Source organism: Malania oleifera, chromosome 3, assembly GCF_029873635.1.
Source record: "Malania oleifera isolate guangnan ecotype guangnan chromosome 3, ASM2987363v1, whole genome shotgun sequence".
Classification (NCBI taxonomy): Eukaryota; Viridiplantae; Streptophyta; class Magnoliopsida; order Santalales; family Ximeniaceae; genus Malania; species Malania oleifera.
This window is the reverse complement of record NC_080419.1, coordinates 774,565-802,359: the sequence shown is the minus strand read 5'-3', so window position 1 is coordinate 802,359 and position 27,795 is coordinate 774,565. Positions and strand designations below refer to the sequence as shown.

At 37.7% G+C, this 27,795-nt stretch overlaps 1 protein-coding gene and 1 non-coding gene across 12 annotated transcripts; one reads left to right on the top strand and one right to left on the bottom strand.

Moving 5' to 3' along the window:
- On the top strand, positions 1-27,600 carry LOC131151659 (uncharacterized). Of its 11 annotated transcripts, none has more exons than XM_058102973.1 (8): positions 3-380; positions 571-667; positions 25,510-25,649; positions 25,735-25,876; positions 25,988-26,097; positions 26,302-26,364; positions 26,490-26,706; positions 27,352-27,600. In XM_058102973.1, coding segments are annotated over exons 1-8 (885 nt in total). In that variant the 5' UTR covers positions 3-266; the 3' UTR covers positions 27,354-27,600. The 11 variants fall into 11 exon arrangements, with proteins under 11 accessions (XP_057958958.1, XP_057958956.1, XP_057958947.1 ...); XM_058102970.1 differs by having other exon boundaries at positions 36-380; positions 26,302-26,402; positions 26,490-26,682; XM_058102969.1 differs by having other exon boundaries at positions 36-380; positions 25,985-26,097; positions 26,302-26,402; positions 26,490-26,682.
- LOC131152518 (small nucleolar RNA snoR109) lies at positions 10,719-10,816 on the bottom strand. Its single transcript, XR_009136013.1, has one exon. It is a non-coding gene; the product is annotated as a small nucleolar RNA snoR109 (small nucleolar RNA).
- Positions 27,601-27,795: the final 195 nt, after the last annotated feature.

Sequence of the window (27,795 nt, the reverse complement as noted above, 5' to 3'; positions counted from 1 at the left end):
ATAGGACAGAGAAACCAAAACAAAAGATTTGGGTTTTGGCCGTCTTCCTTCCGCACCAAAAAGTTTTTGCTTTTTGTTTCTTCAACTCTCCGAGGGCTCTCCGCCGCGGCTGAGCCAGCGTGAATCTGTTTTTTGGTTTTGATGGGTTGAGGTTGGGGATATCATTTCATCGAAACAGCCCCATTTTTTTTTTTGCAGAGGCAGAGCTGCAGAGGCAGAGGCATTGATAGGGGCAGAGATAGAGAGTTTCTGATAACAAAATCCAAATGCTTAACTGTGGAGCAGCAGCCCCAGTCACAGTCTCGGTCTCATTCAGTCGTGTTCCTCATTTACCTCAACCTCAAATTTCCAGTGCTTCTCTTTCTTCACACCACCCATCGGTACTCTCTTTCTCTCGTTAACTTCCATTCATTGTCTGCACACGCACACGCACACACACTCACACTCCTGTCTCTCTCCCCTTAACTTCCGGGTACCATTCATTGCCTACACGCATACATCCAGACTATTTTTTAGTTTTGTTTTTTCAAAAAAAGTTATGGGGTATTTATTAAATAGCAATTGTAGCAGAACCCCGGCGGTGGCGGTGACCCAGAAGAGGCTAAGCTGACTCTTCCGCGTTATAAGTGGCGCTTGCTCATAGCTTATGACGGTACCCAGTATTCAGGTCGTCTCTTGATGATTTTGTTGATTTCTGTTACTTTTTTTATTTTTCATTTTCATGATTCTTGAGGAAATGCTCACCCACTTTCCCAAACATGATTTTGAACCCTAGACACCCGTACAGAACCAGCTAGAGTGATAGGTTGTAGGACGCTCCCCTCTTTTTTCTCTCCTGATTTTAGTTTATTTTTGTTGGAAAATTCCACCTGTGAGTTGTCTCAATGCCATACAGTGAGGACTGAGAAGGGGAAACATATGCGTGGGGAGGAGGGGAACCATATACATGGATGCACATAAGACTTAATGACTTTAGCTAATGTGTATGTGTGTGTAAAGCACACGTGAAGACCCTACTAGTACTAACAAGTGGTAGCAAATCCAATTTTTCATGACTAGATGAATGGCATAAGAAATGGAGATATAAGAGCTAATTCTCCATACATTCTATTGTTCAAGGACCAAGTGTGCTCAAAATGAATGAGGATCATTTAGGCTGATTAGATGGATTCAAATGGAGTCAAGAGTGGAATGTAGGATTGGTCAAATAACCGTATAGAATGCAAGTGGAGGTATGTAAGGTACGGTGCTAAGGTCCACTTGATCAACTGGTAGAGAATTGAGCTTGCTCTAAAGAGGGAGATGGCTTCTAATATGGTGGAGTTTTAGAAACCTACAAGTGAGGAAGAGATTGTTGGGAATTGCATTTATCTATTGTTCCACATTGGCTAAGAGTGAGGAGAGAGGCTCATAATATATGCAAGGATTGGCCTAAGACTTAGCAACATAAGCTTTTCGGTCAAGTTCGTACCTAGCCATCTAGATGAAGCCATTCCAAAATTGTCTCCCCCTTCGCTAACAATTTTATACCCAATCCTTTTTTAGCTTTATTGATTTAGGATAACATGAATGCTTCCTGGTTGCTTTTGCTCCCTTTAGCTCCTTCTAAAATGCATCAAAACAAAATGGAGGAACTAAAATCCCATGCTACCATGACTTCCTAGCGCCTTGCCCAAAACCCATTTATCTTCCATCAATTGAGCAGGTATTGTAGGGCATGACCAAAGTTGCTTATAGGTCTTTCCCCAAAACCACTACCATATTAGACTCCCTATTTCTCTTGTTCGATTGCAATGAAGTAGCCACCTTTAGGATTTTCTCCACTACCTTCGCGCAAAAAGCAATAAAGCACCATTTACGAATGGAATGATCAAAAGGGAGAACCCAATGACTCCTTGTTTGATCAGAAAGAAGAGCTCATTTAATCAGGATGGGGTTTGCATTGTTTGTTTAAGGTTGACAAGTAAGCTTGAATTTTTTTTTGATTTAGTGGGGATTTAATGGTCCTACATATATATATGTGTGTGTGTGTGTGTGTGTAGTTTGCTGGCATGAGAACATCATGCATGACGCTGGATGAGTTTGGACATCCAATTTCAAGAACTTATGGGTCAAAACACTTAGAGCCTTCGGATACTTACTACTTGTGAGGCATATGTGAAAACATGGGCCGTCTCTTATCTATAGAGAAATTATTGCTATTATGGATGTTCAATCAATAAAAAATTTAGATAGAAATGAAGCAACATGACGGTAACTGTTGTTTCAATCTTTTGAAACCCTAACTAGGGTGGAGACTATTTGTTTAAAATTGAATTAGCTGACCGAACCAACCAAATTTGGTTAAATCGCTTCAGTTAATTTTTTCATTTCAGTTAGTTTGGTATGAATTTTGTGGATTTTTAGTTATTCGGTTCTTGATTTAGTATAGGCCTTATTGTATTTCGTTAACTAAATTAACATATATAATTAAAAAAAATTAACATTCAATATATATACATCACATAAATGTAAATAGGAATGCTAATTTATATATCCATATCAATATATAAACACACATATAAAATATTAATTTTTGTTAACCCATTTGGAAGTAGGGATACCCAAATACCCAATAACCATTAGTATATTTCTCATAATTCAATTTAAAGTGAATTATATTTGGTTAAATTTGATTAACTAATTAACCAACTTATTTGGTTAGTTAGCAATTTAGCGTTTGAAAGAATTCAGTTTGATTAAACAGAGGGTCCCTCCCCCCCACAACAAAAAAAGAGAAATATGTTAATTTGGTTAATTAACAAAATTAACCATTCAATATATATACATCACATAAATGTAAATAGGAATGCTAATTTATATATCCATATCAATATATAAACACACATATAAAATATTAATTTTTGTTAACCCATTTGGAAGTAGGGATGCCCAAATACCCAATAACCATTAGTATATTTCTAATAATTCAATTTAAAGTGAATTATATTTGGTTAAATTTGATTAACTGATTAACCAACTTATTTGGTTAGTTAGCAATTTAGCGTTTGAAAGAATTCAGTTTGATTAAACAGAGGTTCCCTCCCCCCCACAACAAAAAAAGAGAAATATGTTAATTTGGTTAATTAACAAAATTAACCATATTGACTGATGCATTCTAAATTTGAAGGGAATTTAGAAGGTGAAGTTTGTAGAGCTGGTGTACCAAATTGTGCTGCCCTAAGATCCAAGCATTGTGGGTTGTGCTGCTAGAGGTACCAAATGATTGGGAAATAGTGGATGCAAGGAGGCGGTTAGTATTTGAGAGATTGAACACTATACAAACATTGGCATTTTGAAGCAAGGCACGTGCTTTGAGTAGTAATAGGGTTTTTTGTTGACCAAGGTTGGATGGGATGTTTTCTTGATGGGAAAGACAATTTTGGTAACAAGAGACTTCATGGGCATGTTTTTGGGCCCAAAATCAATTATGCATCTTTTTTGAATGTGATAGTAGCGAAAAAATTGGTTGTTGGTGAAATCCATGGCAAATACTTTAATAGTGCAAGTGAGAGAGATATTGCTCTGTTGGTTGCAAATGATCCTTCTACTGCCCTTCATGGGCCATGATAATATTTGGAAGGTTTTGAAGTTCTGGAAGGGCATTTCACTGTCAATTAAACTTGGAGGCGAAAACGGTGTCAAATATGTTATGCTAGAAGGCAACCAAAGAGGGTGGATGAATTGAGTTGTTATTAAATTATTACTACTTTGAAAGTTAATCAATGTATTGTATAAGCTAACATACTCAAATAAACACACACAAATGTAAGCAATGAAAAAGATTAAGGGAGAAGAAATACACACTCTTTTGTAGTGTTTTAGGTATCCCAAGCTTATGTCCACTCTCTCAATGTTTTAACCACGTGAGGTTCTATTATCACCCAATGTTTATACACCCCTTTGCTTTCAATCGGAGGCAATCGAGATTTTACAATGTGGGAGATTACAAGAGTAGAATATCCTTGCGATGGATGAATTTACAAGTGAAAGCATAGGTCTTGGCTTGTTTGGTTTGCAAAATAGCTATTCCTTGAAATAAGATGGAATATAGTGAAATTTTTTGTATACAGGTAATAGCTATTCCTTGTTTGTTCCTTATAGTGTATGAACATGTAATAAGAAAGAAATAGACGTTCCCATGGTGAAATTTGGGAATAGTTATTCCTTGTCCATTACTTGTTATGGACTCACAAAAAGTTCATAGTGTTATTTGCTTTATGGTATCAACATTTTTTTGGTGTAATTAATTGTGACTAACCTATTATAACTAATCTATTCATAGAAAATTAGAACTAGACACTCTGTGAACCAAACATAGGGTAAGAGTTTTGAAAATATCTCTCTTTTGAAGAAGATGAGCAAGTGAAGAGATTATGGAGAAATTAAGAGTAAAATGCTTGGAAAAATAGTCATTAATACTCTAGGTAATGCAGGGACAGCATCAATGATTTGCTGCCATGAAAGTATGTAGGAGAGATGGAGAGGAGGAAAGGGGAAGAAGAAGGAAGAGACAAGAGAAGGAGAGGAGAGAGAAAATAAAATGGGGAATCACATATTCACTTTCAAATTCAACAACCACCTTCTACATGACTTTCATACACTATTTATAAGAAAGCCTCTAACACATGAAATTACACGTATACCCCCTAAAACTAGATGAAATTACATACTCCTAGAATACACAAATATTACAAACAAGCTCCCAAAATACATAATCCTACTATAAGCAAACTAAACACACATAACAGACAACTAATAACTAAGCACATTTGGTTTTAGGAACCAATAATCCATTGACCCTATTATTTGGCATAGGCCTCCAAATTGGGTTGAAATGATCTATCCAAATACCCGCTTCTACATTGTTATGTTTGTTTGGTCTTAGAGGGCTTATTTGTAGCTTTTGTGGTCAAAGGAGTACGTTTTTTCCTGTAGGTAGGTGTTGGTTGCAAAACCGGCATGGTTATTAAAATCACGATTTGGATTGTAGAATTGTACGATTCTATGATCCAAACTCACCCAAATGATCCAAGTCGCAACAAAAATTGGAATCAAGTAGAATTGTGGTAGAATCATAAAAGAATTGGTAGAATCATAGAATCGTACTGGTCCTATTTTGTTACTTGGATCGGTTTTTCTTCTTCTTTTTTTGGGCTTTGATAATGTGGTCCCATACATGTTTTTATTGGCCCAAAGACCCCAAAAGGTTTATGTTGGCCCAAAGTTTTCAAAAACAGGGGCAAAATAGCTCCAACCTTCAATTGGTCAATAGATTCAGTAGAATCTACACCTGACTTCCTTGGAGTTTGACTACTCAGTCCTTTACTTCTTTTTGAAGTTCAATAGCCCAGTACTTGAATTTCGCGCCTATTCAATGACTAGAGAGCCCTCCATTTGGTGATTGGTTTTCGACAACTAGAGCTATTGGTGTTCGACTAGAATTCAGTCTTCACTCCTTTTCTTTTTTTGGTATTCGACAAGAACACCTCAGTCCTCTTCAACACAGAGTTCTTGTTGTTTGATCAGCAGCAGCCAAGAAAAGAGCAAAGCCTGCAGACCCAGAAGAGCTGCAGATGTATGCTTTGAAACAGATTTGCTTCTTGAAAATGCTTCGAAACAGATCTGCTTCTTGAAAAACTTCAAGAAAGACTCAATACTGAGCATTATTTTTCTCCTTTTCATTCTTTTCTTGCTCTTCTTCTTTTTCTTCTTTTTATTGTTTGAACTTTTTATTGTTTTTTTAAACTTTTTATACTTACTAGGTTATCAACCAAGCTTGTAGTTTTAAGACTTGTCATAAAGTTCCATAAATATAATTTTTTAATATTTATTTTACATTGAAAGTAAAATCTTACAATTCTTGACCCAATTCTACAATCTGATCTTTTAGACCTCCCCAACTATTCCACTTAGGATCCTGATTCTGATAACCTTGACCAACGGTTGACCTTTCACAATGCCCATTTCAATCTTTGAACTAGCTGTGAATGCTTGAAAATGGCGTATATGTAACGACCTGCCTAATTTACCAATTTAATTTTTTTTTTAATAATATTCAATATAATAATCCTATACAACTGAATAACATAATCAACCTGGACTCATGGGTACCAGGGATATACCCAAAATACCACTTAAATACCTAAGCAGCTGAAAACGTAAATTACAACATATCATACAACCAACCACAATACCAGAGTTTTACTACAACTGTTATATACATACACATAACCCAAAATAATCAAAAAGTGCCCTAGGATCACAACCCAGAAATCCATCAGACCCTAGGGTAGAACAGTCAACCACTAATGCTGCGGAGCTTTATCTGTTCTTCTATCCGGGGCTCTTGAAATGTTTATATAGCTGGGGTGAGACACCTCTCAGTAAGGAAAATAAACTAATATCAGTGTGTGGTGAAATGAGTATTTTCGTGTTATACATATAACAATACATAAATTATAGTTGATAAAATTGTCTGTAGCATATCTGGGGAAATCCTAATTTATCATAACATGGTATAACATATTGAATTTCTATACATAAAAATCATCTCATATAACTATAAATGAAATAACACCCTGGATGGATAGCTGGTTGGTGTCATGTCTTACCCCCACATGATTAGGTTGTGCGGCTCGAAGGCGGGATCTAGTAATGGCTGGCTGACCACGCTAGATCAACATAAGTCCGTAAGTACGATGGGTCTGCCCCTCCTGGTCTGGATGCCAGAGGGACGCCTGCACGACCATAAAATCACATCAATTGTTGATCTCCCACTGCCCCTTACAACAAGTGGTAGCACTAACATATACATGATCGTGATCATATAGCTACGATACTGTGCTTCGTGAAAGCCTAAATCGAGCCATACGGGTCCTGATAACATATAGTATATTTCCAAATAATGATACATGACTATTTCATAATGGTATCTGTTATGATAATATTTTCATAAAATTTTACATAACATATCATATAAATTCACGGCCCTTACGCCGACATTTTGTATCTTATAAATCACGGTCCTTACGTCGGCATAGCATGTCATATAAAACCCTCGGCCCTTATACCGGTATATCATATAAAACCTCGGCCCTTATGCCGGCATATCATAACATACTGAATCATGAAATCTCTGTACTGTTTAACATAATATTTAGAATATAGTTCCTGTACCGTTTTAGGGTTTTTCCTGAAAACTGGTAATACATGAATATTCCGGGAAAACATAATATTTCATTATCATAATTTCTATGGTAAATGCTACTCATGCCACACAGAAAGGGTAATATTGAAAACATAAAATCTGTTCTAAAATCATACTTCTGATATTATACATGAAAATCATATTTCTGATCAACAACATTATTCCTAACATAATTGTACAATATACATATTTACCTAAAATTAAATGCTGTAAAATAATAAATTTATTTTCATAGGAAGGCTGACTTAGTTTATCCCCTTACTTGGCTTTCTAGGAAGCCCACAAAACACCCAAAATCACACCCGTGTGTTCCCCAGTTCAACGCCCTGAAATTGATATTTTCCCAACAAAACTTCAGTATTATCTTCCCTAACATATTCTCCTCAGTCCAGAAATACCAAAAACCTAATAAAACTGAAATTAACTAACTTACCCAAATTTTGGGATGGTTCCCAAGTTGGCCCAACCAACTATCTACTCCAGCAGATGTGAAGAGAAACTTTCCAGGAGTAGTGTGGCGGCTTCGGATCATCGAACCGGCGTGAAACAAGGCCGAATTTCTAGAGAGAAGGTGAGGGAGCTGAAGTTCAGAGAGAGAGAAAAGGTTTTGCATGAATTTTCCTCGTAGAAATCGGATTTGAGCCTATTTATACATCAACCTTCGTCGACGAGATATATCACTTCATTGACGAGGCTAAGAAGAGAGTTTGTCGACGAAATTCAGGCCCTGAAAACAGTCCTCTCAGTAATTTCTAGTTGGCGAGACATGTGTCCACGTCGAAGATCCCAAGAAGCTTGTTCGTCGACGAGGCCCTGCTGTGACCCCCTTAAAAATTCCCATTTCTCTCCTTTCTTTTATCATTAAATTACTATAATTCTTCAGGTCCCTACATTCTCCCCTCCTTATAAAAATTTCGTCCTCGAAGTTCACTATTTGTATTGACACCATCATTTGAAAGAAAAATGGGCTACTTATTTTATTACTCGCCCTCACTTGTGGCGGAAGAATACCGTGGTTACATTCAAGGTTCTGGGAGATTACATATGCACATAATATAAAATTCTCCCACAATCAAAATACTACGTATTCTATATAACCTACAATACTACTCGTACATATATCATCTTGCTTTTCATAAAATTAAACCATACTACATTTAGTTTACTCGTATATCTAGTGCTGATCTCCATTGAATAATTGCGGGTATTTCTGTCGTATCTGCTCCTCGAGCTCTTATGAGGCTTCCTCTATCGTATGATTTCTCCACAAGACTTTTACTAAAGAAATCTTCTTATTGCATAATTCCTATTCTTTCCTGTCTAGAATCTGCACTGGTACCTCCACATATGTCAGAGTATCTTTGAGCTCTATCTCACCATAACTATTCACATGGGAGGGGTCTGGGACGTATTTTCTTAACATGGAGACATGAAATACGTTGTGTATTCTAGAAAAAACGGTGGTAAGGTTAGCCTGTAGGCAACTGACCCCACTCTCTCAAGGATCTCAAACGGGCCAATAAACCTAGGGCTAAGTTTACCGTTGCTTCCAAATCTCATAATTCCCTTTAATGGAGCTATTTTCAAAAACACGTGATCTCCAACATCAAACTCCAGTTTCCTGTAGCGAGTATTAGCATAATTCTTCTGCCGACTTTGAGTTGCACTGATTCTGTCTTTGATGAGCCGAACTTTATCATATGCTTGCTGCACTAGCTCTGGCCCCACAACTTGCCGCTCACCTAACTCATCCTAGTATAGAGGAGAGCGACACCTCCTACCATAAAGCGCTTCATAAGGTGCTATTCCAATGCTGGCCTGATAGCTGTTATCATATGCAAACTTTACTAGTGGCATATATTGAGTCCAACTACCCCCAAAATCTAGCACGCACGCCCGCATCATATCTTCTAATATTTGAATCACCCTCTCAGTCTGACCGTCCGTCTGAGGATGAAACGCCGTGTTGAAGGATAATTGAGACCCCAGAGCCTCCTGAAAGCTCCTCCAAAATCGTGACATGAAACATGGGTCTCGGTCTGACACTATAGACACCGACACACCATGAGAACGGACTATCTCTTGAACATATACCTCTGCCAGTCTGTCCACGGAGTAGTTGACTTTAATAGGAATAAAGTGAGCGGTCTTCGTCAATTTATCAACGACCACCCAAATGACATTCTGACCATGCGGTGCCGGTGGCAAACTCGTCACAAAGTCCATAGATACATGATCCCACTTCCATTCTGGGATGTAAAGTGGCTGCAACTGGATCGCCGGCTTTTGGACTTTGGGATAATTATTAATTAATTACTGACTCGACTCGCTAGAGTCCCACAACGGAGTGGCCAAGCTATCGCGACATACCCGCGGAGCGAGGGTGCCCCGGGGTGGGAGAAATAAAAAGTGGTTTTAATTTTCGTGAAGAATGGAGGGTAGAGTCGTCACTAACCTTTTGGAGTGTGGTTATAACACTTGATCATTACCCAATTAAGGGTAAAATTGGTCTTTGTTACCAAAACAGGGATTGGGAGTTCAGTTATGTAAGGGGAAGGTACGAGCAATCCCTATACACCCGTTCTGTGAACGGTACCTAATTAATTAGAAAATTATCCCAAATTAAAAATCACTAGACTTTTACTTTCTTTTTCTTTCTTTAAAATAAACAAATTGCCTAAAATATATACAATTAAGTAAGCAAACATGACAATGAATCAAAACCCAAAAATTAAGTATAATATGGACAAACATGGAAACAAATACAATCGTAAAAACTAGTATACAATGATATGGAAATAAAATAAATCTTAAAAGTTTATATGCAATAACATGGAAACCAATAAAACTTTAAGAATAATATACAATATAAACGATAATGATATGAAAAATGTAAAACCTTAAGAAATAATGTAAACAATGGTAATATGAGGACAATACAATAATAAAAACAATAATAAAAACCCTAAATAAATATACAAAAGCTATAAATACAATAGTATAACAATAATAATATGAAAACAACAATACAACAATAAGGTTAAAACTAAATAATTAAAGGTACGTGAACCCTAAAAATGATGATACATCAAGGATTTAAATTAAATAATATAACAACAATGATTTAAATAATACAACAACATAAATACGCGACAATGATAAAAACTTTAACAATAATACACAACAAAAATGAATAATATAATGACAATAATAGTAACATAAAAGTCCTATATAACAATAATATTAATAAAAGGTTTGAAACAAAAAGATTTTTAAAACACAAAAATGATGCATGTGGGTGTGTGATAGGTGTATTGTGAGAGTGTTCGCGGCTGTGCCTGCTGTGATGTTGCCGGGAAAATAGCCACTGTTAATATAGCTTACAATCATGTCAGGGGCCAATGAAACGTTTAACCGGCATCGAAACATCCATAAACGCAAATATAAGAAAGAAGAAAATGATAAATAAAAGTGTGAGAGGCTATGGAGGCGGATTCGCCAACAGAGATTGTAAGATCTCATGACGAATAGCTAATTAACCTCTCAGTGTCAATTTAGCTACGGCCGTTTCGGTGAGCCAAGATCAAGGGCATCGATCGCCCTAATCTCGGTACATGTAGCCGTATATGGTGGTGTGTGTTCAAGTGTGTGTTGCTGTGTGTGTTTAGTGTGTCTATGAATGCATGTTAAAGTGTGTGCATGAGTGTGTGTTAATGTGTGTGTAGCAGTGTGTGAAAGAGTGTGCATGAGTGTGTGTAAAAGTGGGTGTTAAAGTGTGTGTTAACAATGTGTGTAAATGAGTGTGCATAAATGTGTGTAAATACATGTTAACAGTGTGTGTGAATGTGTGTGCAAATGTGTGTAGATACATGTTAATAGTGTGTGTAAATGTGTGTACGAATGTGTCTAAGGTGCATGAGCTAGTGAGTGAGTTAGTATGTGAGTTAGTATATGAGTTAGTGAGTGAGTTAGCATATGAGTTAGTGAGTGAGTTAACATGTGAGTTAGTGAGTGAGTTAGTATGTGAGTTAGTGAGTGAGTTAACATGTGAGTTAGTGAGTGAGTTAGTGAGTGAGTTAACATGTGAGTCAGTGAGTTAGTATGTGAGTTAGTGAGTGAGTTAGTATATGAGTTAGTGAGTGAATTAGTGGTGAGTTAGTGCAATGCGTGAGTTAGTGGTGTGTGTGCAGCATGCGGTGGTTGCCAGAGTTGTCTTCTGAATCTCATGCAGTGAAGACGAATCTCCGGCCATGAATCGTGCAATGAATCTCTTAGTCTCAGGATTCGAAGGCCAAACGTGGAGATGTTCATTGTCGACGAAATTTGCGAAGGAGGAACTCAGAGCAGATCTGTAATGCATCAAACTAGAGTTCATCTGTTGCTGGTAATGGTGATTCTGAAACTGATGGGGCTGCTGCGTTGAATAAAGACAGATCTCGGAGTAGGCATATCAGAACAACTGTTGGAGAATGTAGCACAAATAGAGTCTAGCTTCTTGGGATTCATCCGCCTTGAACTCCTCCTTTTTAACCACGGCCATGGCCTACACCAAATCTGTTTCCCAATTCCAATCTCAAAAACTGAGCCGAAGCCTTCAACCCTACTTGCATTCGAAGCCGCGGATGAGACCTCCAAGAACCTAGAAAATGCAGCATCACAAGACTTGACAATCTCGATGAAGATTTGGTGCGTGAGGCGAGTCTGTAACCAAAGGACAAGCGTTGATTAGATTATAAGCAAAGAAAGGTAGGATCAGAAGCAAAGAAAGGTATGATCGGACACGAAATGCATAAGCCCAAAAGAAACCTTTTTAAAATCGTACTTGTTTTCTGTATCGTATTCGGAGAAGAAAAGAAGCAAATACAGAACCCGAGAGAGAAAGAGATAGGAGAGCGAGACTGTGTGTTTGTTATGCAACCGAGTGCTGTGCACTGAACAGTGAAAGACGAGACTTGGAGAGTGTGGGGAGAGAGAGAGAGGAGCAGTGAGGCGTGGGAGAGATAGAGTTGCATGAGGGTGAGAGAGATGGAGTTGCGGGCAAAATAGAGGTGGGGTTGAAGCAGACCCATTTGCGGAGAGCACGGTAGTGTGGAGCTTCTGAGACTTGGAATAGTGGTCGGGAACTTCGCCGGTGAAGTAGAAGTCGGTGGCGGAGGTGATGTTGAACAGAGAGTTGCGGTTGTTCATGTACATAATCGGATTTGTGCTTGTCGGGAGTTTTTTTGTTTTCAGCTACGGTGGAGATTCGTCAGAGATGGGGATGCCGAAGATGGTTGAGGTGCTAAGAAGATGACGTTGGCGATGACAAGGCTTGACTCATTAGGAGACGGCGACGTGTCGCGGGTGCGCTGTGCTGGTGGCATTGCCTAGAACGGCTGGAAGCAGAAGGGGAATGCGGAGATGGTGGCAGGGCTGTTATGGCTGCCTGCCTTATCGCCGGGATTGGTGGGCGTGGCCAGAGAAGGAAGGTGAGAGTGAGAGCAGCGAGGTGGGATCTGCAGAGAGAGAGAGGGGGAGAGAGCATGAACAGTGGAGGCCCCTAGCAATGAGACCACGACACCCCCTTCTTTTTTTTCTTTATGTTTTTTTTATAGGCCTTTTTTAGCTGCTGCCCTAGTTCCTCTTGCATTCATGCCCTTGTCCAATTTTATCCTTTAAAAAGGGAGTCTCGGTTTAAAAAAAATAAACTTGATTCCCGAAAATAGAAGTACCCGAACTCAAAAAATAAAAATGATTCAAAGATAAATGGGACTCAATTTTTTTTAAAAAAATAAAATACTTAATTTAAATAAAAGGTCTCAATTTTAAAATTTAAATAAATCAATTTTTTTTTTTTAAAAAGATAAAAAAATAAAAGACTCAATTAAAAGACTCAATTTAAAATTAAAAGACTCGATTTAAAGTTACCCGAGACTCAAATAAAAGACTCAATTTTGAAAATTAAAGGCCTCAATTAAAAATAATGGGACTCGATTTAGGAGAAATCCAGGACTCAATTAAAAGAATTCAACTTTGAAAAGGACTCAATTTTGAAAATAATTGGGACTCAATTTAAAAATAACCGAGACTCATTTTTGAAAATAATCGGGACTCATTTTTGAAAATAACCGAAACTTATTTTGAAAATAACTAGGGCTCGATCGGATCCTCCCATTCCCGAGAATAAAGTCAATTTTCATTTACACAGGGTCTCCTCAGAAAGGCCTGGTTGAAATTGGGATGTCTACAGTTCACGTCCTTAGCTACTCATTGGCCTCCACATTAGTTAAATGTGAAGAATGCTTTCTTACATGGTGATCTCCAGGAGGAGGTCTATACCGCTTGGGTTTGTTGCTTAGGGGAATTCGGGTTCAATGTGTCGATTTAAGAAATCATTATGTGGATTAAAATAGTCTCCCAGAGCGTGGTTTGGCCGATTTAGTGCTGTGGTACTCGAGTTTGCCTTCAAACAGTTTGCAGTGGATAACTTTTTATTTTATCATCATACTCCATCTGGAAGGATTTTTCTTATTGTGTATGTGGATGACATTGTGATTACTAGTGCCGGTGATCAAGGCATCTACAACCTAAAGCTTTTCCTACATAGTAAGTTTTAGACCAAAATCTTGGGACCATTGAAGTACTTCTTGGGTATAGAAGTATTTAGATCTCGTATGGGAAATGTCTTCGCATTGAGGAAGTATTTTCTTGAGCTTTAGATGAGAATGGGCTATTGGGATCCAAACCTATTGATACACTTATGGATCCCAACAGTAAGTTGGTGCTGGATATGAGTGATTTGTTGCCTAACCCAGAGCAGTACCGGAGACTTGTTGGAAAGTTGAATTGTCTAACAGTCACTTGAGTAGGCATATCTTTTGCAGCAAGTGTTGTCAATTTCTCAATTCTTTGAGAACAAGTCACTAGGATGTAGTTATTTGCATCTTGAGATATCTCAAAGGTGCACTTGGGAGAGTCTTGTATATCATAATTTGGGTAACACTTATATGCAGGGATATAAAGTTGCAAATTAGGCTAAATCACCTTTCAACAAAGATCCACAACTGAATATTGTACTTTTGTTGGTGGTAATTTGGTTTCCTGCAAGAGTAAGAAACAAATTGTAGTGGCTAGGTCAAGTGCTTAGTTAGAGTATAGGGCCATGGCTCACGCTACTCGTGAGCTTGGTTGGGTGAAAAACATGTTGGAAGAACTAGGTTTTCCACATTCACATGGAGTTGATGTGTGATAATCAAGCTGTTATTCATATTGCCACCAACCTGATCTTCCATGAGCAGACAAAACTCGTTGAAGTTGATTGCCACTTTGTTTAGGAGAAGCTTGTGTAGAAGCTCATTACAACCACTTATGTGAAGTCAGATATGCAACTTGCTGACTAGTTTATTAAAGCTTTGGGGGGGGGGGGGGGTGAGGTGCTTGTGTTAAATTCATTTGTAACAAGCTAGGAACATATGATATCTATGCTCTAGCTTGTGGTGGAGTGTTAATGGTTATTTTAGTTATCTAACATTGTTAATGTGTTCGTGTTATGTTAACGAGTGAGAGTTAGTGAGGGTAACATTGTCATTGGCATGTACTTGTCATAAATTATAAGTAGAGGGAAAGACCTATCATTGTATTGGGTATTCCATTTTACCTAATTATTCAATAGAAAGGAATAATACTGTTATGCTTTAAGCTTAATTGGAAGATACGAGGAAAAGATGTGGATAGAACATCTTCCCCAACCATGGGTCTCTCTAGAATCGAGTCCGAGAACCCCTCCCCCTACTCAAATTTAGTGTGAGGAATGAATAAGGGATAAATTTGAGAGATAAACTTTCGTGGACTCTCCAAGAACATCTTAAACTAGCCACTATCACTCAGCCCAAACTTACTTCTTTTCTATGGGAAAATGCCACAACAATTTAGCTAAAGGAGTGGTGTTTCTAGATACCAACTTACCATGACTCAGCCCCCACTCCTTTTTAGACCTACAAACCTCTCGTAGATCATTAAATGATCCCTATGACCCCCTACCCCAAACCACGAGAAATCTGATATTATTCTCTCACGATTGCTAGCAATCCCCACTAAAATCTTAAAGAAGAAACGAGTAATACGACAAGATACTAGACAGAAAAGTATGACAAAGAGTGATTTTACCCAAAGAGAGAAAAAAGCCCTGTCCCAACCATCTAATTGCTTCTTCACCATTCCACTACCGAATTTCAAAAATTAAAAAATCTAGGCTTACCCCCGAAGAGACCCTAAACTGCACTCATAGTAGAGGTGCACTCACAAGCATGCTCAATGGGCACATTGATAGCTGCTAAACCACTTCCCTTATATTAATTTTAAGCAAGACACGCTCTTAGAAATTTGAAGAATACTTAAAGTTCTCCTGAAAGAAGGGCTATGATAATCTAAAATAGAAACGGTCTGACTAGCACATTGAAGAAGAGAAATCACCACTCCCTCTCTCCCCATTGGTTGCCCTTTCACCAACCCCCTCTCCACTGCCCGATCCACCATTCCACTTAAAATGTCAGCTACTAGGACAAACAAAAAGGGGCATTGAGGGTCTTTTTGTCTAATACTCTCTCTCGGCACTAAATCAGGACTTGGGGTCCACCATTCACAATTATTGAAAACCACACATTAAACAAACAATCCCTCATTCACCAACGCTATTGCTCACCAAATCCCTTTCTCGCAAAGATTTTATCATGTGCTTTCTCAAAATCCAATTTGAAAATGAACCCCCTCTTCTTATTCTTATGAACATCCTCCACTAGCTCATTAGCAACCAAAATAGCATCCACTATTTGCCTCCTCTTCCCACAAACACACTTTGAGCACTAGAGATAGTCTTATCAAGCACTGCACTCAGCCTTTTAGCTAATACTTTAGTGATAATCTTATAAACGCTAGAGAGGAAGACTAATTTGGTTTGAAATTGTAATGACCCTAACCTGCCACGTGGGCCCGGGGTGCTACTTTAGTGACGTCTGTGTACCTGATACCTTATTCATCATATATGAAACACATATATGCAGAGGAAATAAAATACAAAATCCTCCAATTACATTACCAGAGTTCTAACTATCTTTATACACAAATATCTCCATTTTCACATAATTACATCCCATAAACTATACAAAAATAAAATCTCTTTCCATACACGCCACCTACATAAATTTACACCACTAGCTCGACTCCTCTAGCCTGCTAGACCCGATCTCTAGGATTTCTTGAAGAGACAGTTTGTAAAGTAGGGGTGAGGCACAGCTCAATAAGGGAAAGACTATCCACCGTTCATTTTATACAAAATTACATATCATATATCCTAATTTTGTAATATGAATTAATCCGAACGGGGGTTTTCAAAAATAACTTCCAAATTCTCAAATCAAATTATATATATAAACATAACAATTAAAATGATTCAAATTCCATAAAATTACCGACTTAACTTAATCTCCTTACCTGATTCCTGAAAAGTCCGATAAAACCCCGACCTACGCCCCACGCCCCATGACGTTCAAAACCCATGAAATCCTGAAATTCAAATTTTACCATATTATTCATCACAATCCCTAGAGTAATTTTCACTAAAATTCCCTTAGGTTTTGAATGCCCTAAATAGCCTATAAAAACCTAAATTATTAAACTTACCTTGATTTAGGGTTGGTGTCTTGGAGCTCAAACTCAAAAACCTGCTCCGACTAGATTGTTGAGAATCTCCCCACGAATCTCTTGGCAGTTTCCATTCGTCAATTGGGCTTAAGATTTAAGAAAAATTGAGGTAAAAGTAATGATTTACCTTACCCCAGGAGATATGCTTATGTCGCTCTCATGACAAATCCATTCTAGTAGGATTGTCGGTGGCGGAGATAGGAACCCAACGGTATCTTTGGATTTCCGATCGGCCGAATATTGGAGAAGAGATTGAGGAGAGTGAGAGAGAGGAGACGATGGAGATATACGCAGCAGGGGGAGGGGGCGGCAGCTTCCTGCATCTCAATCCTGAGATTGAAGATTGAATCTTCCTTTCCTTATATATATAATATATATTATTATATTATTATATTATATTATTTAATTAATAATAATGATTATTTAAAATTAAATATTAATTAATTTAATTTTAAATTTTAATTTAATTAATTAATTAATTAAAATCAATTAGTTATTATTATTATTATTATTATTATTATTATTATTATTTCCATGCTTACAATTTTTGGGGTCATTACACAAATCCTCTACCTTAATTCTAGACTTCTTAGGCACCAAAGCCATGAAGGAGGAATTATACCCTTGCTTAAAATCTCATTCCCATAAAATTCTATATAGAATTAAAACAAATCATCCTTACTTATGTCGTAGTATTCCTGGAAAAAGGCAATATTAAAGCCATTCGGACCTAGAGCCTTATCCTTTTCTATCCTAAAAACTACCTCCCTCACTTCCTTCTCATCAAAAGGTCTCTCTAACCATCACATCTAATCTTCGGAAATGGGATCCCACTTTGACCTCCAATCATCTGGCTACAAGCGTCCTCCTTAGAGTACAAGTTCTTATAGGAATTAGTAATCATAGAGGTGATCCGACTCATATCTATTACAATGGACCAAGACCCCAAAGGAGTTAGTGGTAACTCTCCCACCCTTGACATGTAGCGCCCTAATCAAATTAATTCTCATTTTCCCGTAAACTATCTTGTGAAATAAGATAGAGCTACAAACACCATCTTTGACCCATTTATATTTGGTCTTTGCCTTTCGCCCCTCATTTCTTTAAAATCACCTCTTCGAGCTCATTCTTTAAAGGAACTCTTTTTGCCTCCTCACTTCTTGAGAGGTTTATCTTTTTCTTCCTACTCAAGGAGGCCAACTCACCAAATAGGCTAGACTTTCTGATTCTAACATCACCAAACACCTCCTCATTCCAAACTTTTACTTTCTCCTTTAGATGTTTCAATTTCCCTTATAAATCTAAGCCCTCTTCTGTCCCTCTCCATATCCTCTCCCAAGAATTCCTCATCAATTGCTTGAAAGTTGTGTGATCCAATTACATCTCAAAACTAAAAGGGTAGGCCCTAGGACGCCCTACTAGATTCTAGCAAAGTAGGAAAATGATCAGTAGTAGTCCTTGGGAGAATAATCTGGGAGAGCTTAGACAATTCACCCTCCCACTCACTACAAAAGAAGAATTTATCCAGCCTGCAAGCCATCGGCCCCCACCTTCTATAGATCAAGTAAAAGAAGCGTTCCTAAGGGGAGATCTCTCAAACCACAACAATAAAAACAACAAAACCAAGCTTTAAGTCCCATTAGGTGGGATTAGTTATATGAATCATTTTCCGCCAATTTATGCGATCATATACCATTTCTTTTGACAAATTTAGGGCTATTAAATCCTTATTCACTATCTCATTTCAAATTATTTTAGGTCTGCCCCTACCCCTTCTACTACCCCCCCCACAGTAACTAACTCACTCTTCCTCACTGGCGCACTATGTGACCTACGTTGCAAGTGCCCAAACCATCTGAGTCGTCCCTCCCTTATTTTATCTTTTATAGGAGTTACACCTAACTTATCGCGAATATGTTCATTCCTTAATTTATCTTTCAGTGTTATACCACTCATCCATCTAAGCATTCTCATTTCGACAACTTTTACATTTTGGATATTCTGTTTCTTCGTCGCCCAACATTCTGATCCATATAGCATAGCTGATCTTATAGCAGTCCTATAAAACTTCCCTTTTGATTTTAAGGGTATTTTATGGTCACAGAGCACATTTGAAACACTTCCCCATTTTACCCAACCTGCTTTAACTCTATGCATCACATCATCTTCAATTTCTCCTTCAACTTGCATAATAGATCCAAGGTATCGAAATCGACAAGTGCTATTTATTCTTTCATCATCAAGTTTAACTTTGTCTCCGATATTCCTCCGACCATTACTAAAATTACATTTCCCCGCCCCAAGTTTCATCAATCAATACAATATCATCTGCAAACAACATACACCATGGAAAGATCTCTCAAACCACACTTGCTAATAATCAAATCACAATTCTGCATGCTAGCAGTAACTCTTCCCCCCCTTTTTCTCCCCTAGAAACCTTACCACGCTAAAATCGCGGTCATGATCCCCCTAGGTGAGCAAAGACTGAAAACCTAATAGAGCTCATCCCAGAAAGAATTCTTGAGTGTTGGTCTAAAGGGACCATAAATGGAAGAAACCATTGCTGGCCCCTCCCTCTTGCTTCAACCAACACAGAAAAGGAAAAATACCCCATCCAATTATCCCCTTCTATAAGTAGACCAAGAATCCCACATGACAAGGATAACCCCTGAGGCTCCCCGAGAGGATAGGAAGTCCCAATCCCTACATCAACCACCCCAAATACTCCTAACTACCTCCTGTAAATCATTTCTAATCTGGTTTCTTGAATAATAGAGATTTTATGGGAGTTTCTATCCAAAACTTCCTTAATCAAGCTCCTCCTCCTAATGACCTCCTAATCCTCTAACTTTCTAGCTCGTGATATTCTTAACTTAACACACTTACCACCTTCCAATCTCCTTACTGCCCGTTTAATTAATCAATGAGGCCAGATTTTTTTTTTTACTCCTTTTGAACTTTCTTCTCTTTCCTTTCATAAGTTCTATGGCTTAGGCCCACCCTCACCTCATTTCCTATAGGATTTATTAATTTCAGGATCCCCAAGGAGTTTTTGCAGGTCTTCACAGTCTCTCACCTCCCTCAGAGCTAAATCCACAGCCCTTCCTCCGAAAATAGTCCTCCCTTGGGCATAGAGTTTTAGAAGAAAGGATTGAGTAGGAAGGGGAAGAATACCTTTACTATTTTTAGAGGAACAAGGAACCTCCATAGAAGAATCTACCTTCTCAGAGTTACCCTCACGGTTCCCATCCCACTCCCACCCCACCCCAACCCACCCCTGCCGACACCAAAAGAAGGTACAACCAAATTGTTAGTTTGTATGATATTGAGCTCACGGTCGGAAGGAAAAGACCCGAGGCTTTCATCTGGTCAATGCCGTGATTAGCAAAATTTTTCACTTGCTTGCATACTCAAAGTCCAAATGTTGAGACTCTTTCTCTAGCTGTTGCCAGTTCTTTACCGGGTTTACTTTGATCCTAACCCTCCTGTAACAATCGATCCTCTTTTGCAAATTCAAGGTAAGCTCTCAGTTGGTCAATTTGCCCTCCAAATTGAAAGACGAATCATCTTCTAAATTCCCTTCTGATAAAGCCTTTTTGCTTCTCCCTTAAAACTGAGTGCAAAGGAGAAAATTGATTGCATAAGGTTATATTGTTATCTTTCAGAACAAACTGAGAATCACAACCTGATTGATTAATTTCCTCCCTCCTGTTCGTAGAAGCGGCATTTATTATACGTTTTTCCTCTGATCTGTCTCCAACCATTCTGAATTATGAATTCTGCTTATCCACAACGGTCAACTTTGTGTGTTCTGGTAGGCCCAAGTCCCCTTCTTCATTCCTGTGTTGCACCTTCCCTTTAGCTGGGTTTGAGTCTCTAGCCCATTTAGACTTGATATCCACCTTTTTTTTTGACCCAAATCACCTTGGATTTCTTTAGCCCTTGCAAGTTGGGCCCTGGGACAGCTGGCTCACCAGCACCCATGCCAATCAAAACCCCAGAAAATTTTAAATTTGAAACCCCCCATCATTGCCTGCATATCACAAGGACCCAAGAAGCAGTTTAGCAAAGAATCTCACCTGATCCTTGTGATTTCAGGAGTCACCCTTCTCTGATTGTTTTGTCCTTGTCACCAGAGCACCTATGATCATGTTGGTGAAGGAGGGGCATGTTGAGAGCCTCTAAAACACATTAATCCTCTTGCCACTCTCCATTAATCTTTGGATTTTTGAGGAACTACACCTGTGGCACTGCCAACTGCAGAAATGGGTGTTTATCAAATCGTTCACGGCCAATGACATTTCCAACAGAGCAGCAAGGGAAGCCTGCACTCGTTGGTCTGAATTCCCTCAAGGATGTACACGTCTTGACTACTCCCTCCTGCTTTAACCTTCTTCAAAAGCATGAATCTTCCTCTGCTGTTCGAAAGGATCTTTAGATTAGCTAGACTTCCCTTTTTCCTGAAATTGAGACCTCCTCAAACCCAAAAGGAATCCTCCATAGCCTTCGCCCAACATGCCCATCAACCTGTGTCCATATGAGCTTTTCCTCATTCAACACAACAAAAGACACATGCCTTCTTGCAAATTCTGAGATGCAGAAAGTTGAAATATTCAAATGATTAACATTGTTCACCTTCCTCTTGACTTTAAAGGTCAAATGCCCTCCCATACTTGCTTCGTATTACCTATAGTAGTGATAGTGATAAAGAGAGGGGCGGCTAAGTCAATTATAGAAAAAGCGAAGTAGAATGTTTGGGAATTGTGAACGCTAGGTTCCTGCAGAAAGAGATTTAGGATAGGGGGAGCGAAGGAAGTTGCCATGCATGTGCTCTTATAGGGAGGAGATGCCAGATGGAGAGGATCGCGACCCAATCTTCACTGAAAAGCCTTAGTTGCTTCCTAATGTTCAAGGCTTTGTTCTACAAGAATATTTGAATTAAGGTTTTGTCAAATTGATTGCAAGGAGACTAGCACTTACTGCAAAAAGGTCATTGAGTAACGCACTCCGTATGGATACACATTTGTGGGGAATGCTTGTTAGTGCTATCATGTATCCTAGTCTCTCCTCTCTAGAAGTTGCATGTCTTTGGCAAAAATCCCATGATTAGTGCCACACATTGCAATAAAGTGCCATAAATCCACATATAGGCAATATCTTATAGATAATATTTTTCAAATTTTGTTATAATTAATGGAAAGTTCGATTCAATATTTACTCATATACATAATTATTTATGCACGTATTTGATTTGGTTGGTTGTCTGAAACAATTTTTGTGTTATATACTTAATTAGTTAATGGCATAATTGGTTCAATTTAGATATGTACATAATTATGTATGTACGTAATAATGATATCAATTGCACTTTCACTTGAAATTAAATTATGTAATTACGTAATTAATACTATAATTAATATATCTATTTACATTATTATGTAATTATGTAATTGTTGATAGGGCGATTTGAATATGTACGTAATTATGGTATTGCACCTCTCTTTTGGAACTAAACTACATAATTCATTTTGTGCGCTGGGCTGCTTTTTTTTTTTTTCTAATTTTATATTTTATGAACATTTCATTTTGAATATGTGTGTAATTACACAACTAATATGGACATAATTGGTTTTTTAGGTTATTTGAACCAATTTATATATATGTGTAATTTTTTAAATTGTTTGTCCACTCTATGTAATTATGTACGTACATAATTATGGTACGTAATTATGATATGTAATTTTGGTACTTATTGCACTTATGATATATGTATGCAATTACATAAATATGGATAGTTCGGTTTGAATATGTACGCAATTATGTAATTATATATTTAGGTAATTGGTTTAACACCAATTAATATGCAATTATGCATTTACATAATTATAGGTGCCTACGCAATTATGTATATGTATGTAATTATAGTATTGACACACCTATTATTGCAAGGCAACATCAAATATTTGCATCCATGAAAAAATGTAGGAGAAATAGAGGGAGGAAAAGGGCAGAAGAAGGAAGAAGGAGGAAGGAAGAAGGAAGAAGGAAGAGAAGGAGAGGAGTGAGGAGATACAACTTACAAGGGGGAATCACATGTTCCCTTTGAAATTCAAATTCATCAATCACCTGCTACGTGGCTTTCACGGAGTATTTATAAGAAAGCCTCTAGCACATGAATTACACATATACCCCTAAAACTAGATGAAATCACAAGCATGCCCCTAAAATACAGAAATATTACAAACAAGCCCTCAAAATACATAATCCTACTATAAGCAAAAAGAAATACAATGATGGAGTACACTAGTAGATTCTATCATTTGGCTGCTTGTGCTGTCATAGAATGGAAAGAGGATGTGGTGATAGCTTTATACAGAAAAGGATTGAAGCCAACTATTGCCTCCAAACTTTTTGCATATCATCTCATTACAGTTAGGGATGCAGTACAGGTTGCCACTAAGATTGAGGAGGATATGCAACGTAATCCTCCTAGAGCTACATCAGGCCTTCGATTTGAGAAGAATACTAGTGTTGTTGTATTAGAGAAATAGTTGATCAATTGGGTAAAATAATTCATACTAATACCCCTTGGAAGATTCTTGAGCATTCTAGAACAACTTCTAGGAGCCAACCATGCTTTTAATGTCAAGGTTTTGGGCATCGAGCTGCATAATGTCGTAACCAAGTCATGGCTGTTGTGGAAAATGATGATTATGGCATTCAAGTTTCACAACATATTTGAAGCTGAAATAGAAATCCCAAGTAACTTAGACAATGATGGCAATGTGAAAACCTGTTTAGTGCTTCAACATATGCTCTCTTCCCATGAGGTTGAAGAAAAGGAAGGCGGACCAACATCTTTCAAACTCAGTGATATTCCAAAGGCAGAATATATGAAATGTATTTTTAGTAATGATAGGAGGAATATTGGAGACAAAGCTAAACTTGATGATGAAGAAATAAATTGCATTTGTAGATTTCGATACCTTGGATCTATTAGCTGAAGGAGAAATTGAAGATGATGTAATGCATAAAGTTAAAGCAGGTTGGGTAAAATGGAGAAGTGTTTCAAGTTTGCTCTATGATCGCAGGATACCCTTAAAATTAAAAGGGAAGTTTTATAGGAAAATTATAAGACCAGCTATGTTATATGGATCGGAATGTTGGGTGAAGAAGAAACATAATATCCAAAAAGTAAAAGTTGCCGAGATGAGAATGTTTAGATGGATGAGTGGTATAACATTGAAAGATAAATTAAGGAATGAACATATTCGTAGTAACTTAGCTGTAACTCTTATAGAAGATAAGATAAGGGGGGGACGACTCAGATGGTATGGACACTTGCAATGTAGGCCACATAGTTCACCAGTGAGGAAGAGTGAGTTATTTACTGTGGGGGGCAATAGAATGGGTAGGGGTAGACTTAAAATAACTTGGAAGAAGATAGTGAGTAGGGATTTAATATCCCTAAATCTGTCAAAATAAATGGTCCATGATCGCATAAATTGTTGGAAAAGGATTCATATAGCCGACCCCACCTAGTAGGAATTAAGGCTTAGTTTTTTTTTTGTTGTTGTTTTGTTGTGTGATTTGATGTGTTTAGAGGCTTTCTTATAAATGACGTGTAAAAGGCATGTTGTAGGCAGTTATTGTTGAATTTGAGTTGAAGAGAACATGAGTTTCTCCCCTATCTTCTCTTTCCTTTCCTTGCTCTCTTCAATTTCTTCTAATCTCTCACATGGCTTCAGGTCCTTGATGCGCCCCCCTACATCATTAAGCTTTTGGTTTTCCCCCTTTTGTTTTATTTCTGCGATGGAAATAAAGGATGATTTCGCAGCTAATATTAACCTCAAAATCACTACAAATGCAGGTATTAATATATGTCAAGACTATCATTTGATGCCGAAATTCGTTAAGCAAATGCTACTATTGAAACAAATACAGTCATGCATGCACATATGCTTTGAAAACTTACCAATTTAGTTTCCTTAATTTAGCAGTGAAAGTTAATATTTCTTTCATTGATTTGTTACTTTCTCAGATATAATTAAAGCTTACCTTAAGTTTTCGTAGGAGTGTTTTTTCTTCTTTTCAGTTCAATATTTGCATTTCTACCCAAACAATGAACAGCTGTTTAACTATGAATGCATTTATTTATTTTCTCCCTGTTTCCACACTCATGTCTGTAGCTATCAGGCTTAATGAAAGGCTTATAATCACGCAGTTGTTTTTTTATTTTTTAAAGCCATTACTTTCCCCCAGCTTTGTTATTGCTATGTAGACCTTTTACTGTTATTCATTCAATAAATTTCCAAGTATGCAAAAAAATGTATGCTTTATTTTAAACATGTTTAGACTTAATTTAAGATCTTGCTAACCCCGCCATATGGCATGGGCCTAGTGCTAGTTTAGATTATTAAATATAGTGATTGCCTTCACATACCTGGCCTATGCCAAGCCATTCTTTCAATCCTCCTGGCTTTGAATGGTGAAGTCATTCTGAAATTAATGCACCTCTCTGGATTTTAAGCAATTTTTTTTTGTCCTGTCATATTCAATGCTGTTATGTTTTATTCTAGGATGGCAATATCAGCAGTCACCACCAACCATACAGTGCATTGTGGAAAGTGCTTTAACTCGAGCAACAAAGCTTGGTCGGAAGGATCTCAGTTTAGTTGGTGCGAGTAGAACAGACGCAGGAGTTCATGCCTGGGGTCAGGTCTGATTTCCTTTTCTTGTTTCATTAAGGATTGAAACGGCATCATTCAGCAGATAAAGGAACTTATGATCAGTGAAGCTTTCAGGTGGCGCACTTTGTTACACCTTTCAACTATGACAGCTTAAACAGCATTCATGCAGCACTAAATGGTCTTCTACCTTCTGACATCCGAGTTAGAGAGATTAGCCCAGCAATCCCTGAATTCCATGCTCGTTATTCAGCAAAAAGTAAGGTTTACTGCTACAAGGTATATAATGACACCATTATGGACCCTTTTCAGCGTCACCATGCATATCATAATCTTTACAAACTCAATACTATTGTTATGAGGGAAGCAGCAAAGCATTTTGTAGGGAAGCATGACTTCTCTGCCTTTGTCAACACAACACGCAATGACCGATTGCGAGACCCAGTGAAGAATATTTTCCATTTTGAGGTCATTGAATTGGTAATTGCCAATCTTCACAACAGTTTCTGTTCGAAAGCTAGAAGCACTATGTAAATGGTAGTTATGTGTACTTTGCATTTGGCTGGATGATGCTTTTGGATGAAAATCCTATTCAACCTCATCTATGCTCGGATCCTACTTTATTTATTCAAAAGTTTACCAGGAAGCATAGTTCTTGGAACTGATGTTTGTATTATTGTCCAGGGAGCTCTTCTGCAGCTTGAAGTTGAAGGCTCGGGTTTCCTATATAGACAAGTACGGAACATGGTAAACAATCTCCTCTCTTTCCCTCAAGAATTGTTGAGGTATTATGCATTTTATCAAATTATACTTCTGTCATTTTTACCTCAATCAAGTGATTTTAGTTCCACCCATCCTATTTCACCTTTTAGGTTGCTTTGTTGCTTCAAATTGGAAGGGAAGCAATCCCTCCTGACATCGTCCCCAAGATCCTTGCAACTCGAGACCGGAAAGAACTTGCTAAATATGCTTTGTCTGTTCCACCTCAAGGACTCTGTCTTACAGCTGTCAAGTATAGAGAAGAGCACTTACAGCTTCCCACAGGTTGCCCTACAACCAGTTTTGGTAGGCATCATAGCATAAGCAAATGTAAGCTTCCATTCTATTGGGATTCATGATTGTTTCAACGGCCAGAGCTGAAAGTGAACTGTGGTCATTGAAAATCAAAGCTTTATGTGAACTTCTGAACTCTCAAGTTTTTGTTTGATTATTGAAATTTGGCAAAAGCTGCCTTCAGTTTCCAATATATTAATTTAATTCTCATTTTGTATCTGGAAAATTTTTGATGACAAACAAATTAGTGAGGATGAACTGCAAGGGTCATGGATTTGGCTCTTGCAATTTTCCAATCTCAGCATCGACTTATCATTGAACTGCAATTGTTATGGATTTGGCTCCATAATGAAATGAAAGAACAGTAATTTTCTCCAGACTCTTGAGTAATGATGATGGCGGTGGTGCTGGTGGATGGAAGGAAAAAAGAATTAAGTTTTTTAGAGGATGACTTGTTCTTTTTTTCTTTGTTTTTGAATAAAGTGGTTGGATGGAAGAAATTGAAACTTTTTCGGGTTTGATTTTAATTCATGCTTGTAGCTAGGCGTTTTGTTTGGCAAATCACATGCTTGGGAATTTTGTGAATAGGATGACTTTCCTATGAAAATCTAAATTATATAATCTGTAAATATTTTGCAGATGTAATGAACTCCCAATGAATTTTCGGTGCTTGTTATGTAGGATTATTGGAATAAACAAAAAGTGTTGGCATCAGGAATCCTCAAATGTTGCTGGGGGCTCAAGAAACATTTCTGAAGTTGCAAAAGACCATTTGTAAAAGTGACGTTTGACACATGACAACAAGGCTAAGTTTTCTAGTCTCATTATGTGGAGTCGATTACATGAATTTTTTCTTCTCAATTAATGTGACAGAGATAATGTTTTCAACAAATGGAGGGTTGTATCCAAGAATCAAGAAAGAGTTGAATATCTCTTGCATTTTTTTTTTTTTTTTCAAAAAATTAGACACCTTTTGAACCAACAAATAACAATCTACAATAAAAGCAGGTGCTCCAAGTGAGGTGACGGTTGCTGTTTGTTTACCTGTGGGTCATCAATTGAGTTTGATGGTTGGAGATGGTTCAAAGTGTACTTCGAATTTATGATTTTGTTTGAACAAAGGGT